This window comes from Halichoerus grypus, chromosome 10 (genome assembly GCF_964656455.1).
Source record: "Halichoerus grypus chromosome 10, mHalGry1.hap1.1, whole genome shotgun sequence".
Classification (NCBI taxonomy): Eukaryota; Metazoa; Chordata; class Mammalia; order Carnivora; family Phocidae; genus Halichoerus; species Halichoerus grypus.
The window spans coordinates 82,715,837-82,735,904 of record NC_135721.1 but is presented as its reverse complement, the minus strand read 5'-3'; the positions used below and the strand labels follow the sequence as shown (position 1 = coordinate 82,735,904).

At 41.7% G+C, this 20,068-nt stretch overlaps 1 protein-coding gene across 6 annotated transcripts in view; it reads right to left on the bottom strand.

Moving 5' to 3' along the window:
- Nucleotides 1-7,058: 7,058 nt before the first annotated feature.
- ST6GAL2 (ST6 beta-galactoside alpha-2,6-sialyltransferase 2) overlaps nucleotides 7,059-20,068 on the bottom strand; it is an 83,569-nt gene continuing 70,559 nt past the window's right edge. For 5 of the 6 annotated variants that reach the window (XM_036116868.2, XM_078056706.1, XM_036116864.2 and 2 more), the window contains one exon: nucleotides 7,059-12,024. In XM_036116868.2, coding sequence (XP_035972761.2) covers nucleotides 11,753-12,024 — 272 coding nt within the window. In that variant the 3' untranslated portion in view covers nucleotides 7,059-11,752. Of the gene's footprint in view, nucleotides 12,025-16,707; nucleotides 17,291-20,068 lie in introns of those variants that run through there. The other variant, XM_036116873.2, reaches the window with a different exon arrangement.

The following is a 20,068-nucleotide window of genomic DNA, read 5'->3' as shown; positions in this document are numbered from 1 at the left end:
TAAGATTCTCCCCCCATAATTCCTAGTACCCAGCTCAGGGGGTAAGGGCATGTTGCCATCTTTCCTCAAAGACGGAATGTAACTGTAAAATATAGAGAAATGAAGAGTCAGATATTTGGCTTCTGATTTTCTTTAGCCACAGTTGGTTTTAAGACAGAAGATTCAGAAGACTATACCATACAAAGAGCTAGTTTATATCTATATCCAGATTGGCTGAAGGTTCTCTAAAGTGCGGGTGAGAGAGAAGCTAGAGTAGAACCAAAGAGGTAGACACTGGTGGCCCAGAACCAAGAGCCATTTCCCTGCTCCTCCCTCCCTAGGCTGACTCCAGATCAGGGCAGTGAAAGAATCCCAAGGTGGGTTTGAAGATCCTCGGAGAGAGAGAACACACGACTTGCTTGTCCTGGGGAACTATGGGAGGAAGCAAGATGTAAGGCACCCCCTACAACCGAGATGGCATAGAATAACAAATGGACTCTACAAGCAACAAGCCAGAGAGACTCCAGGGTGTCCCATCACTCCGCAAGTCATTGCTGTGACTTGTGAGCCTGCCCAAAGTGGAAAAGAAGTAGCTTGTGAGAGGACCAGTCTTCAGAGGCCTTGAGACTGCAGAAAGAGGAGAGGTGGTGGATCTGCTTGGATGCACCTGTGGTTGGACCCTAGACCACAGTGAGGACATATCAGCATGGGTGGATGGTGGCTGAGAACCAGTCATGTCCTCCAGGGCCTCATGCCATGAGCAGCTGCTCCCTCACATGGTCATGAATTTTACTTCAATGAAACTTTAGTTTTATTTTTGAGTATAAGTACATTTGAGTGTAAATAAAAAGGACATTTATTTTTCCTTTGTTGAGATATAGTTCACATACCACACAGTTCACCCTTTAAAGGGTATAATTCAGTAGTTTTTTTTTTTTTTTTTTTTAAAGATTTTATTTATTTATTTGAGAGAGAGAGAGAGCACAAGAGGGGGGAGCGGGAGAGGGAGAAGCAGACTCCCTGCTGAGCAGGGAGCCCGATGCGGGACTCGATCCCGGGACTCCAGGATCATGACCTGAGCCGAAGGCAGTCGCTTAACCAACTGAGCCACCCAGGCGCCCCTAATTCAGTAGTTTTGAGCATCTTCACAGGCTCATGGGACCATCACCATTGTTTAATTCTAGAACATTTCATCACCTGAAAAAGAAACCCTATACCCATCTGCAGGCACTCTCTACTCCCCGCTTGCCCCAATCTCCAGGAACAATCTCTAGTCTACTTTCTGTCTCTATGGATTTACCTAATTCTGGACATGTCATATAAAAGGAAACATAAAATATTTGTCCTTCTGTGACTAACTTCTTTCACTTGATATAATGTTTTTAGTTTCATCCATGTTGTGACATATATGACCCCTTCATCATTTTTTATGGCAAAAACAACAACAACAACATTACCTTGTATGGATATACCACATTTTCTTTATCCATTCATCAATATGGATATTTGAATTTTTCTACTTTTTGGCTATTATGAATAAGGCTGCTATGTATATTCATGTATAAATTTTTGTGTGGATATATAATTTTTTGAGCTTTTCATTCATTTTCTATGCTTATTAAAACAAATTACCACTAATACTGGCTTATAACAAAAATTTATTATCTTACAGTTCCATAGTTTAGAAGTCTGAAATTCATCTCATTGGACTAAAATCAAGATGTCAACAGAGCTTCATTCCCTCCTGGAGGCTCTCCCTTCCTTGCCCTTCTCAGCTTCGAGAGGTTGCCCATAGTCTTTGGCTCATGGCATTCTTCTTTTTTTTTCCATCTTTGGGCTATACTTTCTTGTTTGTCTTATGTCTCATAATCTTTTGTTCAAAACTGGACATTTTGAATTATATAATATGGCAATTCTGGAAATTGGATTCTTCTGCCTTCTCCATGGTTATTTATTTTTGCTAATTGTTTAGTGACTTCTCTGGATTAATTATGTAAATTCTGTATTCCTTGTTGTACACAGCCATTGAGGTCTCTGCTCAGTTTTAGTGTTCAGCTAGTGATTGGGCAGTGCTTTTCTTCAGTGCCTTAAACCAATAAGTCACCTAGCCTTTGCCAAGGGGTCTGTGTGTGTACTGAGGCGTGTCTTCAACGCTTGAATCTTGGGTTTTTTTCTGGGCATTCACACATTCCTGCACATGTACATAGTCTTCCAGATTCACAGGAAGATGTCAGAGCTTTTTCAAAGCCTGCTACAGACAACTCATTCCCAGTTTTTTTATTATAAGACTTTGGTCAGCCTCTTGTTAGCCCCAACTGGTATCACTATCTCAGACAGCTGCCATGTTAAAGAATTGCTGCTGGTTGTTTTCAACAAACACCCTAGTGATAAGGTTGTTAGCCCCAGATGGCTCTGAGTCAGGAAAAAGTACTACAATCTCTGAGAAAGGTGTTTTACAGTGAGTTGCAAGAAAGGTCAAATAGTGATGGACTTTCAGGAAGCTCAAAAGCTGTTCTGACCCTTGAGTGGCTGCTAGCATTCTGGTTTTCACAGCTACCATAGTTGTGAGGCTGTTGTTCAAGACTCTCAGGGAGCTGGAGTAAAAGGGAAGAGAATAGGGCAAGGTAAAAATGCCACAAAGTTCACTGTTCTTATTGAGATTTAGACATTCTTCTTGAATAAACAGTCCTCGGATTATTGTCAACCCTTACTTAATGTCCTCGTGTCTGAAAAATGTGATTCCTACAATTTCTTCCAGTGTTCTTGTTGCTTTTATGGAGGGAGTGGATTTCTGGAGGGCCTTACACTGCCATATCAGAAGTGCTCTTCCACAGTCCAGAATTTAAACACAATCTTGGGGAAAGAATGGGATTAAATCCAAGCGAGATTAGAAATACCACTTTTCATAATTCCAAGAGTTTTTCCCCTCATATTTTAACGTCCCAGAAGTTGAAACACAGTTTGCAATCACTATTTGCCAGCTAGGAGTCCTAAGAATTTGTTCTTGTCTCCTTGTGGACATTAAAATTGCAGAATGCATCAGTAGCTCAGAAGAAAATCCTAAAGATGATAGTAGAGCTCCCTTTATTTTTATTTTTTTTAAAGATTTTATTTATTTATTTGACAAAGAGAGGGAGAGAGAGCACAAGCAGGGGGAGCAGCAGGCAGAGGGAGAAGGAGAAGCAGGCTCCCCGCTGAGCAGGAAGCCCAATGCGGGGCCCCAGTCCGAGGACTCCAGGATCATGACCTGAGCCGAAGGCAGATGCTTAACTAATGCCACCCAGGTGCCCCTAAAAAGTGGTGTATTCACCATTACTTCTGATGGTGCAGAGAACGACTGTGGGTCAGAAAATCATAGTAGAAATTAATGACTCTTATCCAAAAAGTGATTAAGAAGAGAGCCTCTGAATATGAATGTTTTAAGGATACCTTAAATAGGGGTGCCTGGGTGGCTCAGTCAGTTTAGCATCTGCCTTTGGCTTATGTCCTGATCCCAGGGTCCTGGGATCGAGACCTGCATCAGGCTTTCTGCTTGGCAGGGAGCCAGCTTCTCCCTCTGCCTCTCCCCCTGCTTGTGCTCTCTCTCAATCGCTCTCTCTCTGTCAAATAAATAAATAAAATCTTAAAAAAAAAGAATATCTTAAATAATCTGTTTCACTTATATTTACCTTCTCTGTATGTACAAGCATGATAATGTAATAAAAATTTGTCTAAATAAGCCTAAAAGCCTTTTCAACCAATTTACAAGTTCAAAGTAAGTATTGTTTTCTGGAGCTTTAATGTGAGCACAGATGCTGCAGATCTTCTAGTAAGCATGTTAAAAAGGTATAAAGGAACAAATAAAATTAATTTTCATGTATTTTTATTTAACTCCAAATGTCTAAGATACCATTTCAATGTCATCAATATAACACAATGATTGAGATATTTCACATTCATCTTTTCACAGTAAGTCTTAGGCATTTAGGGTGTACTTTACACTTCACATCTCAAGTCTGATGAGCCCCATTTCAGCTGTTCAATATCCTTATGCAGCTTATGGCCGCTGTGTTGGTCAGCACACACCTGAGTTCTCACTAATTTAATTACAGCATTTTTCTCTGTAGTGGTGCATCTTATACTTAAGGATGTTTTCGATGAGATGAAATATGGTGGTTTTTCCCTTGTGCTGGGAAGGGGATTCAAGACAGAAATTAAATTTAGTGATGGAAAAAATAAAGTTACGGTTCTTATACACACCTGCCATGTAGGTTAGATGACAGCTGTCCGGGACGCCATTGTTGGCTCGGGATTCCTAGGTCAGCTGAGTCCACCCCTCAGAGCCCCTCTGGTGAGGCAGGCTCAGTATCATGGCTGCTGGGTCTTCATTACTGCCGCCCAACATGGCTGCCAAGGTGTCTGCACGTCTCCCCCTAGAAGCTCCGTGCAGGGCTCACTCAAACAGGCTTCATAAATGACAAGAAGCGCAGTTCAAAAAGTACCCTCCCCAATGGCTTCAGGCCAGCATCGTTTTTTCTAAAATAGCCAAGGGGCATGCTGTTGTTCTAATCCCCCCACCCCCCACCGCCACCCCAGCCGTGTGAGGATCAGGAAATCAACAATGACAGGAAAGTATTTTTCAAAGTCATTGATTTTTCTTTTACTTTTACTTTTGTGATCAGCTTCTCAGCTGGCATCTCATTTTCCAGGTTAAGTATTGTTGTTTCTCCAGTATGATGCAATTGAGTTAGGACAGTAGCTGGGAATAGTCGATGAAATGCCAGTCCTCCATGCCTGCTTTCTCTATCCCACAGAAGAGACACTCTACTTGCTGGGTGGGACAGACACAGAGACTGGCTTCTAATAACAAAATAAAAGTTGTACTTGACTGACACATGTAGTTCAGATGCATTTCAGTGTTCTAAGGATTTAGAGAACTTGAAAAGCCTGGATCCTCTGTTAATCTCCATAACTTTCATAGCACAGTTTCTCAAAATATTCAAAATGTAATTGTCCTCCAGAACTGAGACCTTGGAGTATTGGGGTATGGGATACTCGAGTATTAAAGCAGTATCTCTAGGTACTAGAGGCTTCTTTAAAAAGCCTACCATAATGGTTCCAAGCATGAACTGGGAAGTCAGACAAGGATTGCAAGCCTGCCTCTGTCATTTGCTGGCTGTGTGATTATAGGCCGATGAGTCAACCTGAGTCCCAACTTTCTGGGGCTAATAAGATATCTACCTTAGAAGGTGATTTTGTGAGGCCTAAATACAACCATCTACCACAAGGCTTGCCTAAATAGTTCTTGGTAAATTGTGCAGTGGTCCCCCTGATCCCCAGGGGATATATTCCAAGACCCCAGTGGATGCCTGGAACCAAAGATAGTACACACCCCTATAAATACTACATTTTTTATACATATCTATGATAAAGCTTAATTTATAAATTAGGCACAGTAAGAGATTAACAATAACGAATAATCAAATAGAACAATTATAACAATATACAGCAATAAAAGTTATATGAATGTGGTCTAAGTATATGATTGTGCTCTACTCACCCTTCTTCTTGTGATGACATGGGGTGATAAAATACCTATGGGCCAAGATGAAATGAGGGGAACGATGTAGGCACTGGGACATAGAGTTACTCTTGACCTCCTGGTGGTAGGTCAGAAGGAGGATCATCTGGTTCCGGACGGTGGCTGACTTTGGGTAACTGAATCATGGAAAGCAAAACCACAGTTAAAGCTGGGACCACTGTATTTATAATGGGAGGTGGGCAAACCTTTTCTGTAAAGGGTCAGATAATTCATGTTTTAGGCTTGGCAGGCGGACTATAAGGTCTCTTTATATGTGGCAGCATAGACAAGACGTAAACAAGGGAGCATGGCTGTGTGCCAATAAAACTTTATTTACAAAAATAGGCTGTGGGCCACATTTTGCCAATCCCTGCTCCCAGAGGGGCCAGCAGAGGTTGAGTGCAGGAGGATCTTCCTCCCGCAGGGTTCTGTGCTCCAGGCTTTCTTGAACACAACATTTCAGTAGTAGGGCTCCCTTAACCCTTTGAGCCTTTAGCCAGGAGGCAGTTTTGTTTCTGAATGGATGCTTTGCTATGCAAATGGTGTTGAAGATCCCTGGCACTTAGATTTCCCTCCCTCTCCCTTTCTCTACCCTGACCTTCCTCCCCATCTCCTTCCCCCTGTTCTTCCTTTATCTCTGTGCCTGCTACCTGGCACAGAAGTAATTCCTGGTCTTCCCCGGCAGTCCTGCCAGGAGCATGCAGGCCCGAGAGGCCGCCACCCAGCCCCCCGGGGAGGCATCTCTTCCCCTGCTGCTCTCTCAGTGTTGCAGGGGGAACAGCCTTCTAATCAGGGCCCTCGGAGCCAGGCCTGCGTTTTAATCATCTGGAAGCAGGCAGTCATCTTGTGGGGAAAGAAAAAGGGCAGGAACCCAAAGGTTGTGGGAGGACTCTCGGATACAGCCCAGCTGTCCGGCGTGATTTATGTCTCCCGAAATCCCCAGCTGCTCACAGCAGTCCTCACATCAAACACCCCGAGCGCCTCCCTTCAAGGCTTCCTTTGCACTGTACCCAGAAGGCACAAACGACTGGGAATTTCTTTCGAGGAACCTAATGAACCGATTTTCCCTTCACACGCAAGCATGAAGATCCCAGGGCTGATCTGACACTGTAGCAGGGTAAGGCGATCTCACCGTCCCTAGGCCTTCCTCTAATAACTTACGGGTGTTTTCTAAGACCTGAAGCCCTGTCAAGCTGGGGATGAGTCTCCCAAGGCAATAAATTAACCGAAATGCTGGGCTACTAACTCAACATAGGGATATGGTAGCCCAAATATGCTTTTCCTGCTTGTTTTTGCCACTGTGGATCTTGATCTTTGGCAATGAGTCCTTGGGTGAAGAAGACTGAGGCTGCCTCTGGTCTCAGGCCCAGGCCGTGTCCATACTCACAGTTCGAGGGCCTGCTGCTGCTACTTCATTTACAACTTCCTAATTAGCTTTCGGCTTTGTGCCATGTTCTCCTAGGATGGATTGTTTTCCTGCCACTCGCTCATTTGTATCTGCAACTTTTACAAATGAAAACAGAGAAACTTCTAGACAAATGAAAACATGTTTTATTTACAAGAAAAAAGTCTGTACACTGTGTATACATAAAAATATACAAAACCAAAATAGAAAATATCAAAGGTGTTAAAATGTATACAAACACTTTTTAAAATGTGACTCCTGGAAAAACCTCAGGCCTTAATTAATTTGAAGAGTACACATTGCAGTTTAAAAATTACCATACAAAAAAATTCCCAAAGCTGTTAAAAAAGTTCACTGGTTCCCACCGGAAAAATTTCGTAAGTATTTTAGCGAGCATAAAACAGGATGTGTGGTATCATAAATGTTAGGTTTTTAGCATTACCAGTGCAGTTAATTTGTTTGAAACCTACCTGGTAAGAAGACTGTTTTCCACAGAACCAATATTCAGTTTTTCCCCCTAACCTCGTAAAAGCCATGAGCTATAATAAATAACCTTTTCGTCAACGTTCAGCGTTCCATTAGGCTTCCAATGAAGCTATGATATCATGTTCAGGTAATGGTTCTACCTGCACGGTGCCTTTTAAATATTTCTGCCATATTTTATACACACCCAGGGTGTGTAGAATACCAGTGTGTGGGAAGACGGAATTTTTTTTTAATAGGACATCTAACATTTGCTTTCTTCTATTAAAAAATTGGCATTTGCATAATTAAAATAAAATTTACTGTAAAGTCTTCAGGAATAAAGTTTGATGAAAAAAGACAATATAAAACCAACCATGTGTGTAGATACGTATATATACAATTATATAACTATATCTACATGCACACTTTCATAACAAAAGAAAGAACTAGAGCAGTGTCTTTAATTCTTTAAATTCTATCATTCCAAGCTTGTAGAGGACTATGCTGGATTATTATTTCTTACTAAAAGGCTTCATTCATTTAATAAAACAAGAATCAGAACTTATATTTTATCCTTGAATTCACAGAGAGATACCTTTCATTTACCAATTGGGTAAATAATGCCCAAGTGACAAGGACATGCAGGATATTTTCACAATGGAAATGTCCAGAGTACAAAAAAATGAGTTTGAACTCAGGCACATTTTACCTAAGCAATTGATCTCTAAATGCAGCTGCCTTCATTGGCCGTAATAACTGAGTAAGAGCTCCAATATCAGAAAGTGGGAAGTCGAATCAGACAACATGACAGAATATAGAGACTATTTGGCCTGTCATGGATTTCTCGATAATTTCCTCCTCCCTTTCTCTGTCTCTTCCCATAGCTAAGCAGAAATGGGACCAGGTCACTTTGCCTACCAGCCTCAAACACGCACTGTGTGTTGATTTCTAAGAGAGGCTGGAGAGAGAACTTTCATCATGTCATTTGTGCATAGAAAATGCTTCCATCATATGCCATTACTCACATGAGACTGATCCCACTTAATGCAGCCAAACAGGACCTAATTAATTCGCTGGTTGTAAGTGCTCCTGCCCGGAAGGGTCAGCCAACCACATAAGGTATTAATCTGTTCCACCAGAATGAACTGGCTCATAAACATGTAATGGAGCAACCCCGTGGTAGCTTTAAACAGTTACTTTTATTTCCCAATTTTGAAAATGCTAATGATTATTTCAGCATCGCTTTGTCCAGATGCTACAGCTACAATGACAGATGATTACTGGTGAGTTCAGGATTGATTAAATGTCTGGCTTAGAGAACGAGGGCACGAGACACGCGAAGGGCTGTGACTGAAGCAGGGCTCCCAGAACTCTGCGTCCAGGCAGAAAGGAAAGACCCAGTAATTGAAACATACACCAAAGTCCCTCACGTGGCTTAATACACGCCCTTGATGTTGCATGATACATATATGCAAATTTTAATTGATCGTCTCTTGGCCTATGCACACAGTTCTGGATAAAAGCAGCCCTGTAAGGACTTAGTGGGGAAGGTCAGGTACACGGGGCCAGCACGGGTATTCCCTGCGGACAGTGAGCATCAGACACCTGTTAAACCCCACCCTCATAGCTGGTAGAGGGACTGGGGAACTAGTTAGCAAGAACCTAGATAAAAGTGAGTTGTCATTCTTGGTCAACATTTGTTTCTTTGTGATAACAGCAACCACCACAAAAGATGGAGTGAAATTATCTTGAGACACCTAATGGCTTCAGGTTGCACCTTAAAAACTGTATCAGCGTCCCCTCCAGAAGGGGATGGAGCGTTTTGGGAGGGACAGAGCCTGGGAGAAATGTACTAGGATAGCATTTATTGTCCACTACTCCATGGAAGAGCTGTGTGTTTACAGCACTTCAGTAAATGTTGCCTAGAAGGACTTAATCAATGTCTGGCAAAATACTGCCACTTAGGACCAATTTAGCTAATACTAGATGCAGTCATCATGTTAACTACAATAGCCTGAGATTTTTGGGAGGCTAAACAATTTAAACTTTCAAATAGAAGAATGCCCAGCCACGCTATATTAATGTGTACCACATTTTCTGAATGTTTAACAGATCCTGATTCCCAAGAGTCTTTAAGGCCATAATAAATTAAAAAACATTAATTAGATTTCCTTTATGCTCTTCAGTCTTTCTTATAACATCAGTGAGACTGAAAGGACCTTTTAAAAGTACATGCGTTACAACAAAATGCTATTTAAAAATCTTTGAAGTGTTTGAAGTGTTTTCTGGGGCTTTTGAACTTGAATATTTATATTGACCCCCAATGAATTTTCCTCTCACCAAGCTCTTATGTCACCAAAGGGGAATGTCCTGGGTAATAAGGTCAGAAGGAAATCCCCCAGGAAGACTGTCAAAGGAACTTCAGTGTCATGGACATTTGAAGGCAGAGCTGGAAGGTCCAGGGAGAACCAAGGCCATGGAAGGACTGCTCACCGTGCTCAGACTGACCTCATGATCTGAACTCCTTACTCACTACACGTGGGGACAAGACTAAGGTCTTTCAGGAAACCAGAGAAAAAAGTGGCTTGACTATGTCAGCTCACAGATAAGCTAATGTGTAGGACAAAATTATTCATTTCTTCTCATAGATCTGGAAAGAAAGCTCTCAAAATGGGCTTCTAGTGGATGCTGTCATGATTGAAACTTTTTTATTACTCCTCTACTTCACTATTATAATAAGCCACAGGAGATGCCTATTACCCAACACGATTTCTGGGGAGTTAGACTCACCAAACAGAAGCTGTCAATTTCTGTAAACCATTCTTGCTCAAGAAAGTAGTTTTGAGAGCACTCAGGAAAAAACCAATCCTGGAACAAAAAAACTTTCCCACTAAACTCTCCTGACATTCATGCACTTGCAAGGGAGAACACATTTAATTTAAAAAGTCTTACCTGTACTGCTGTGTTTAGGTTACATAGAGAGAGAGCATGTTCAATTAATGTATTCCAAAATGTTTGTTTCACTACATTCATAGCAAAAAAAAATGTTTTTCAATGCATCAGTGATAAAAGTTGAGATTAAAAACAGAACAAAACAGATCTGAATATAGCTAACGTATTGGGGTGATAACTTCCTCCCTTCTAGCTGGCTTTGCCTCTTAAGCATATAGGTATTTTCCTTGTTGTTAAAGAGCAACGTTTTCACACAATTTTATTTAATTATATGGCTTGTATGTGGCCGACATAAAATATATCTGTGAAAACAGGGACAGGGTTCCTCAATATCTGTCTGCAGAGAGAATTAGTGAAAATCCAGTCCATCATTGCTGGGGTTCCAGCAGCTGATATTGACCTGAAAGAAATCTCCACAAGAGAGACAGGTGTGGACCCCTAGAAGCACAGAGTGAAGGCTCTGCATTCCCTCCTTCTAGACTGCGTTCCCTCCTTCTAGATCGGAAGGAAAGAGCCCTCCCCCGGGGGAGGGGGTCACAAGTGTCCGTGGGTGTAACAGTGTAAGGGCTGTGGGGAGGACTGGCAGCTGAGGAGGTACAATGCAGGAAATCTGGAGCTGGGAACATTCTGGCCCCGGGCCACCCTGCAGCTGGGTGATTCTGTATTTACTTGCCAGAGCAAGAAAATACTGCAGGAAAACAAAGTGTCTCCTCTGTAGTGCTATCCCAGGGTTGGCTTTTTCTTGGACTGCTCGAGATGGATGCTTTCTGGTTTTAGAAATCTGTCCTGATACACAAAGAGCAAAGCTTCGGTGGGCAATGGGAAACAGAGTGGGGGAATGCAACAGTTTGCAAACATGCGCATCTCTCAACATATATGGGGGATTTTGCTGTTAAAATAAACACATCTGAGTGATAATTCAGATGCTTGTCATAAACGCTAGGATCTTTAATAACGAATGAATGTACAAGTAACACAGCAGGTGCTGCAGACACTGTACCTCAACAAGGGTGTCTAAACCACTTCATAACGTCAGGTCCATCACGGAAACCTGTAGCCCAAACCAACCCTCATCAGGGATGCCCACGGCATAAGAAAAGCTTAACATTTCTGGAGGTACAATACCCATTTGTGATTCGTTTGCCCCCCCCCCTTTTAGCATTTTTTTTTGCATCTTTCTTGAGCATTTTTTCCTTTTAAATTCCATTTCTGTATTCAAAGCAGTAATAAATACTCAATGGCTTAGAAAAAGAAGAATTCTCGTGGCCACCGCTACGTTACAGTCTAAAGGCTGAAGACTACATTGCCTAAAAGAGACCTTCAAGTATTCTCCTGTGACTCAGAGTACAACAGTAGTACCTTATTGCACATCGCTTCTCAAGAGCCCGTCTTCAGGAGGGCGGCCCGGCGGGGTTGGGCGCGGGGCAGCGCACGGCCCGGAGCCCGGGCAGGACCACCTTGCCCTTGCGGTGCAGGTCGCCCAGGGCGCCGGTGTTCAGCCGCTGCACCAGCAGCTTCTCGTAGAGCAGCGGGTGGTAGGCGCCGAGCGTGCACGCCGCGTCGTAGTACAGCTCGTGGTAGTGGCACAGCTCCGTCTGCCGGACGGACGGGATGTATTCGTACACGTGCACTTCGCTGCACAGGGACATCATGATGAGGATTCCTGCGGCGGGGAGAAAATTAGAAGCCGCTGAACAACTCCAAGCGGGAGCGAGGATGTTTTGGAGCGTGGTGGTGGGAGTGACTGCAGGATGCACACTTGCTCTGCACTCGTTTCCTGTTACTTATACGTTTGCAGTGTTAGAACCTCCAGCAGGTGGCCTGTCTGCGGTTCATGGGGTGCGGGGGCCTACGGAGATGTGGCACACATTCACAGGTCCGGTTGATTATCGTGGGCGGGGCAGCGAGAGAGGAGGACACAGAGGTACTGAACTTAACGAGACGGCAGTCTAGTGAGTGACAGGTCCGAATTCCCCAAATTGGACTACCATGCGTCAGTGTCCACACACAGGTCCTGTTCTCATTTGCGAGAGCAGTTTCCAAAGAAACAGGTTAGAAAAAACTGACTATAAAATAGTTGCTTGATTATAACTGATTATAAGACAGTTGTTTGAAAAGTAAGAGATGGGATTGGGGACGCAGATGTTAAGATTCATATTATCAAAATTATTTATCTCCCTGGAACTGTCAGTATTAAAGTTGCTTTAACTAACTTTCTTTCCTTCCTTCTCTTTCTTTTTCTTTCTTCTTTCTTTCTTTCTTTCTTTTTCTTTTTTAATGTTTCAAATAGAGACCCATCAAACCTTATCCTCACTGAGCAAATCTAGTTCTTGATCTAGAAGGGCTAAATGGCTTTCTTTCTCCCCAGCACCACCAATATCTTTGTTGATATCCTTTAAACTTAAAAAAATATATATGCTTATCCCTTTTATGAAAGAAGGATCCTTTCTTATGAAAAAACATAGTCACAACAGTTAGATCCTGTTAAATGGCAACATCTATCTGCAGAGGACAATCATATTTCTAATTAATCAACCATGAAAATCCTCACAACCGAGAAACTCATGCATAAGGGCCACCGGGAGAGAAGAGCGAAGGGGCTGAATTTTGCCTGGGGATCCAGAGGAGTTGCTCAAGGAGGTGAGCCTGAACCTCCTAGGCTGCCTGGCAGACAAAGGAAGGGAGAGAAGCAGGAGAAGGGGTGCTGGTCCACAGGTGACAATGGCAGCCTGTTTAGAAGCCTTAAAAGGTGTGACTTGAGAGCCAGGACACAGTATTGTGGCTGAAAATAAAACACATTCCTAACAGAGAGAAGGAGGTGCTTCAGTTCAAATTCTAAGAAGCAAAACTGTCCTCAAGAGCTCTGTCAAAACTTCAAGTTACCGGTCTGTTCCTTTCCTTTTCCTCCCACAATCTATTTCCTCCTCCTCTTCACTGGCTGACCTACTGCTGGGTTGAGGCCCCTTCCTTGGGATGACCGAAGGTGACAGCGATTCAGGGAGAGCCAAGGACCAGCACCTCACTCCTGAAGTCACCGAGGAGAGTGGGTATCAACACCTAAACATGCAGCACAGGCGATAAAGAAGTCTCTCTCCTTCTGATGAGCAATTACTGCTCTAGAAATATTTTTTCCCTCCTCCTCATAAAATCATCTACTGATTGACATGGTGAATGAGAAAGCCATGTGCCCAGGGAGCATTAAAATTGCCCCTTTGATCCCGGTTACTTTACACTTGCAACAAACAAGAACCCCTCTGATGTGTGTGTTCTTTCTCGATGAGCGTCACAGGGCCCGTGTCTATGGAGCTGAGGAGGGCGTCAGGGTTTTCTAAGCAGGAGCTGTGGAACAAGGTCCTGTACGGTATTGCCCTGCAGCAGGCAGCCCTCCCTCCCCGGGGCATGGTGTGTTGTGCGGAGGAACCACATCAAAGGATCCTAGACACCCCTCGCATACTTAGACGCTTTCCATTAATACAATTAATAAAAACAACTTTCAGTTGAAGAGGCTTCAAGGGTGTCTTGCACAAAGGCATCTCAAAGACTAGCAATGGAACTGTACGTAGAAACCACAGGTCTCTGTTAGCTGGGCTGTGTTGTGAGCCCAGGACACAACCTCCTCCCTGAGGGCTGAAGTCAAACGTGTAGGAGCTGTCACCTTGCACCTCTGGTCCTTAGACTGGATGGCTTTCAGAAGTTAACCTTATACTTCAGAAATGTATTAGCCATGTTATTGGCCTTCCTCCTAAAGCAGTTCTCAAACTTTGGCACGAAAAAGAATGATCCGGGCAGCTTGCTAAATGTCCATTCCTGGGACTTGTCCCCATTTCCATAGATTTGGGTTCCACTGGTTTATGCTGGGGTCTAGGAAACTGCATTTTTTAACAAATGTTCCTAAGCTATTTGTGGTGAAGGGCCATTTGGGGGTGGGTGGAGGAAGTCCAATCTATCACAGACCATTACTTTTGTAAAATACAGTACAATGATTTACTAGAAAAATTATCACATATTTGCATGCCATGCTATGTCAAGTTACTACAGAAGTTTGTAAATACTTTCAATTTCTACAATGATCTACTTGTAGACCAATGACTAATGTGTCCAGACCAATGCTGGTCCACTTCCCATGCTTTGAGGACCATCTTTGAGGACCATGCTGGTCTAACACAATATTCTTTGAAGAAGTCTGCTCTAAGGGATTCCCATGCTGTTTCCTAAGTAGCTAGACATTCTACATGTTAGATTAAATCTAGAGCTTAATTGCCACCCACACCCAAGTGAGAAAATCCTTGGGTAGTTTCTCTAGTCCTTGCTATTGTCTTGGTCTCAAAAAGCAACTACTAAGGGGCACCTGGGTGGCTCATTTAGTTAGCGTCCCAACTCTTGATTTTGGCTCAGATCGTGATCTCAGGATCATGAGATCAAGCCCCACATTGGGCTTTGTGCTAGGCATGGAGCCTGCTTAAGATTCTCTCTCTCTCCCTCTCCCTCTGCTCCTCCCTGCTCGTGCTCTCTCTCTAAAAAAAAAGAAAAGAGCATCTATTAAGATCTTTGAATTTTTTTTTTTTAAAGATTTTATTTATTTATTTGACAGAGAGAGGCACGGCGAGAGAGGGAACACAAGCAGGGGGAGTGGGAGAGGGAGAAGCAGGCTTCCCGCGGAGCGGGGAGCCTGATGTGGGGCTCGATCCCAGGACCCTGGGATCATGACCTGAGCCAAAGGCAGACACTTAACAACTGAGCCACCCAGGTGCCCCAAGTTCTTTGAATCTTAATAGATGTTTCTGAGAGAAAATTTTCACTCTTGCTGCTGGTTAATTATTACATTTTTTTTTTTAAGATTTTATTTATTTATTTGAGAGAGAGAGAGAGCGAGGATGATTAAGCACAAGCGGGGTGAGGGGCAGAAGGAGAGGCAGACTCCCCGCCAAGCAGGGAGCTGACTCAGAGCTCGATCCCAGGACTCCGGGATCATGACCTAAGCTGAAGATAGACGCTTAACTGACTGAGCCACCCAGGCGCCCCTAATTATTACATTTTAAACCATGCGTTTGCTAGATATACAATATAAATTTTTTCAGAAGACTAGGCAAGAAGTTACAGTTTCACTGCAAGTAAATAGGTACATTTTAGTGTTCTCATATATAAATACCTTGTATTTTAAAATAACTTCTAGAGCTTCAGAAATGCAGAAACTTGGCAGTTAGTTCATGATAGTCCAAAAATGGATGCCAAGAGAGGTTAAGAAAGTGTGGGTTCTTGCCTTGAGTTATCTGCACAATTCCTCCTGATCTTTTCCCTATCTGATACAGACTTAACAACAGCAGTTGTTCATCCCATCGTGAGCTCATATGAACTTGTGGCTTCCGGTAACCGTGAGCCTAGAGCATCCTAAGACTTGATGGCAGAATCTGCTCTACGTGTTTAAATGGCAGCTAGCTGTAGTGTTAATATCACAACTGGTATGGCAACCCCTTCAAAGGGAAGGGAACATTAATTTACAATTTGTTGGGCACATGTAAAAAGTGGACCAGACCGATGGAACCAAAGCTGCAGAATACTTTTTCTTATTTTGAACTTTTTTCAGACAGCATGGTCAATTCATCTGGCATATGTATACTCTGCTTTTCCATTTATTCAGGCCATTATTACACATCATTTTGAGTTTAGATTCAGACTCTGTCATATAATAAATACTGAAAATCACTATTACTAAATGTGGTCAATCTATACATCAGTTATCCAATGGGTGAATAGCCACACACAAAATCCTAATGACGAAATTTCTTCTTGTTTTGCAAAAAGGAACTAGGCAGACATCAATATTTGGAGTTCTAGAATAGCCCTGGCACAGTTCACAGGGTGTGTGTTAGGGAACAGGGCGTGTGGGTGGAGACACCGCAGTGAGGCAAAGTTGGGACAGGGCTGGGAAAGATCAAAGCCTTCACATTCTGCTGGAGGCCTCTTCAATTAAATTCAACATTTATTAAACTGGGCACAGTGCTAATCATTGGGGGATTAAGAGAAAGTTTCTTTAAGGAAAGAAAGAAACTAAATTAAAGAACTAACCTTTAAATTTTAAAAAGAGGTAGTGAGCACCTAACCTACAATTCTTTGGATGGCCTGAAGATAGTGTTTTACAGACTGTACCAGGAAAAAATGTTTGAGTCCTACCACCAACATTGCTTCTCTAAGTGTTGTGAGGCTGAGCCCTATTATCCGCCGGCAACACATGGTCCTCAGACGTCCTCTGAATTACTACCAATAGAGTACCGTGTTGAGGGTCCCCAGCCCACCCCCAGGTTTGATGATTCACTAGGAGGACCCACAGGTCCCAATATTTAGTGATATTCAGCTATGATTTATTAAAGCAAAAGGATACAAGGCAAAATCAGCCAAAGTCCAAGGGGAAACTAAGGCCAAGTTTCTACTCCCAATGGAGTCACATGGGATTTGCTTAATACCCCTAGCAACACGTGAAATGCTGCCAATCAGGGAAGTTTTTGAGAGACTCATTACTCAAGATTTTTGCTGGGAACTGGTCGTGTAGGCAGTCTCTGCTTGGCACATACCAAAATTCCAGACTTCCAGAATGAAAGCAGGTGTTCAGCATAAACCATACTGCTTACATCAACAGTCTAGGCATGGTGAACTACTCTTATCAGTTATGGGGTTGGGAACCTTCCCAAATCAAAGATCCCAGATGCCAGCCAAGGGCCAACTTTGTAAGCATGCCTTCCTAAAGATCAGCAGTCAAGCCTGCCAGGTTAAATCTTTTCTGCAAAGATACCAAAAATGGATAAATTCAAAGTATCATGTTACTTCATAATCAGTTCTCCATGCCAGACCAATATGGGGAATTCACATCTGGTTATGCTAAAAATGTTTTTATTCTTTTTTTCATTTCCTCTCTTAGGACTGCTCAGGATTACCTAAAAATCAAAAAGAATACAAATAATTTAATACTATGCTACTCGGTAAAGAATTTCTAAAAAAAATCACTTAAACTTTTATGTTAAGTAATTTTAAGGACTACCAGAAAGTAACTGCTTTCATCACTAATAAAATTTTACTGCTTTCACCTAGCATTCAAAGAAGAATTAATACCAATCCTTCTCAAACTCTTCCAAAACACAGAGGAGATCGGAACACTTCCAAATTCATTTTACGAGGCCAGCATTACCCTGATACCAAAACCAGACAAGGACACTGCAATAAAAGAAAATCACAGGCCAATATCCCTGATGAACATAAGTACAAACATGCTCAACAAAATATCAGTAAACCAAATTCAACAATACATTAAAAGGATCATACACCACAATCAAGTGGGATTTGTTCTAGGGATATAAGGATGATTCAGCATCAATCAATCAATCAATATGATAGGCCACTTTAACAAAATGAAGGATAAAAATCATATGATCATCACAGTAGATGTAGGAAAGCATTTGACAAAATTCAACATCCATTTATGATCAAAGTTCTCAACAAAATGGGTATAGAGGAAATGTACCTCAACATAATAAAGGCCATATATGACTAGCCCACAGCTACATCATACCTAATGATGGAAAGCTGAAAGTTTTCCCTCTGAGATCAGGAACAAGACAAGAATGTCCACTTTTGCCACTTTTATCCAGCATAGTATAAAGTCTTAGCCAGAGCAATTAGGCAAGAAAAAGAAATAAAAGGCATTCGGATTGGAAAGGAAGAAGTAAAACTGTCACTATTTGCAGATGACATGATACTAGATATACAAAACTCTGAAGACTAGACCAAAACCTGTTAGAACTAATAAATGAATTCAGTAAATTTGCAGGATATAAAATCAATATACAAAAAAATTTGTTTTGTTTCCCTACACTAATAACAAGCTATCAGAAAGAAAAATTAAGGTAACAATCCTATTTACAATTGCATTATAAACAATAAAATACCTAGGAATAAATTTAACTAAGAAGGTGAAAGATCTGCACACTGAAACCTGTAAGATACTGATGAAAGAAACTGAAGAAGACACAAATAAATGGAAAGATATTCCATGCTCATGGACTGGAAGAACTAATATTGTTAAAATATCCATACTACCCAAAGCAATCTGCAGATTCAATGCAGTCCGTATCAAAATCCCAGTAGCATTTTTTTCCACAGAAATAGAACAAAAAGTTCTGAAAATTTGTATGGAACCACAAAAGACCCCAAATAGCCAAAACAATTTTGAAAAAGAAGAACAGAGCTGGAGGCAACACCCTCCCTTGATTTCAAACTATGTTACAAAGGTATAGTAATCAAAACAGTATGGTACTGGCATAAAACTGGACACATAGGTCAATGGAACAGAACAGAGAACCCAGAAATAAACCCAAACTTATATGGTCAAATAAATTCCAACAAAAGAGCCAAGAATATGCAATGGCGGAAGGACAGTCTCTTCAATAAATGGCATTGGGAAAACTGGACAGCCACATGCAAAAGATGAAATTGGAGTGCTATCTTATACCATACACAAAAATTAACTCAAAATAGATTAAAGACTTGAACGTAAAACCTGAACCCATAAAACTCCTAGAAGAAAACAGGTATGAGCTCCTTAACCTGGGTCTTGGCAATGAATTTTTGGATTTGACACCAAAACCAAAAAGAAACAAGTAGGACCACATCAAACTAAAAAACTTCTTCAAAGCAAAGGAAACCATCAACAAAATGAAAAGACAACCTACTGAACAGGAGAAAATATTTGTAAATCACATACCTGATAAGGGGTTAATATCCAAAATACATAAAGAACTCATACAACTTAATAGGAAAACCCCCCAACAATCCAATTAAAAAATGGGCAGAAGACTGAATAGACATTTTTCTAAAGAAAACATACAGATGGCCAAGAGGTACACGAAAAGATGCTCAACATCATTCATCATCAGGGAAATGCAAATCAAAACCACAATGAGATATTATGTCACACCTGTTAGAATGGCTATCAACAAAAAGACAAGAAATAACAAGTTTTGGCAAGGATGCGGAGAAAAAGAAACCCTTGTGCACTGTTGATGGGAATGTAAATTGGTGCAGCCACTATGGAAAACAGTATGGTGATTCCTCAAAAAATTAAAAATAAAATTACATTATGATCCAGCAATTCCACTTCTCAGTATTTACCCAAAGAAAATGAAGCCACCTGGAAAAATATCTGCACCCCTATGTTCACTGCAGCATTATTTACAATAGCCAAGATATGGAAACAGCTTATGTGTCCTTGAAGGCATTGCTAAGTGAAGAAAGGCAGACCTAGAAGGTATTACGCTGCATGAAATAAGTTAGACAGAGAATGACAAATGCCATGTGATCTCATTTATATGTGGAATAAAAACAAACAAACAAACAAACCAGAAACAAAAAACACCCTCATAAATACAGAGAACAGATTGGTGGCTGCCAGAGGTGGGAGGGTGGGCAAAACAGGTGAAGGGGGTCAAAAGGTACAAACTTCCAGTTATGCAATAAATATGTCATGGGATATAACATACAGCATTGAGACTGTAGTTAATAACACTCTATTACATATGGAAAGTTGCTAAGAGAGTAGATCTTAAAAGTTCTCATCATAAGAAAAAATTCTGCAAACCAGGCATGGTGACGGATGTTAACTAAACTTACTGTGGTGATCATTTTGCAATAGAAACAATCAAATCATCTTGATCTACACC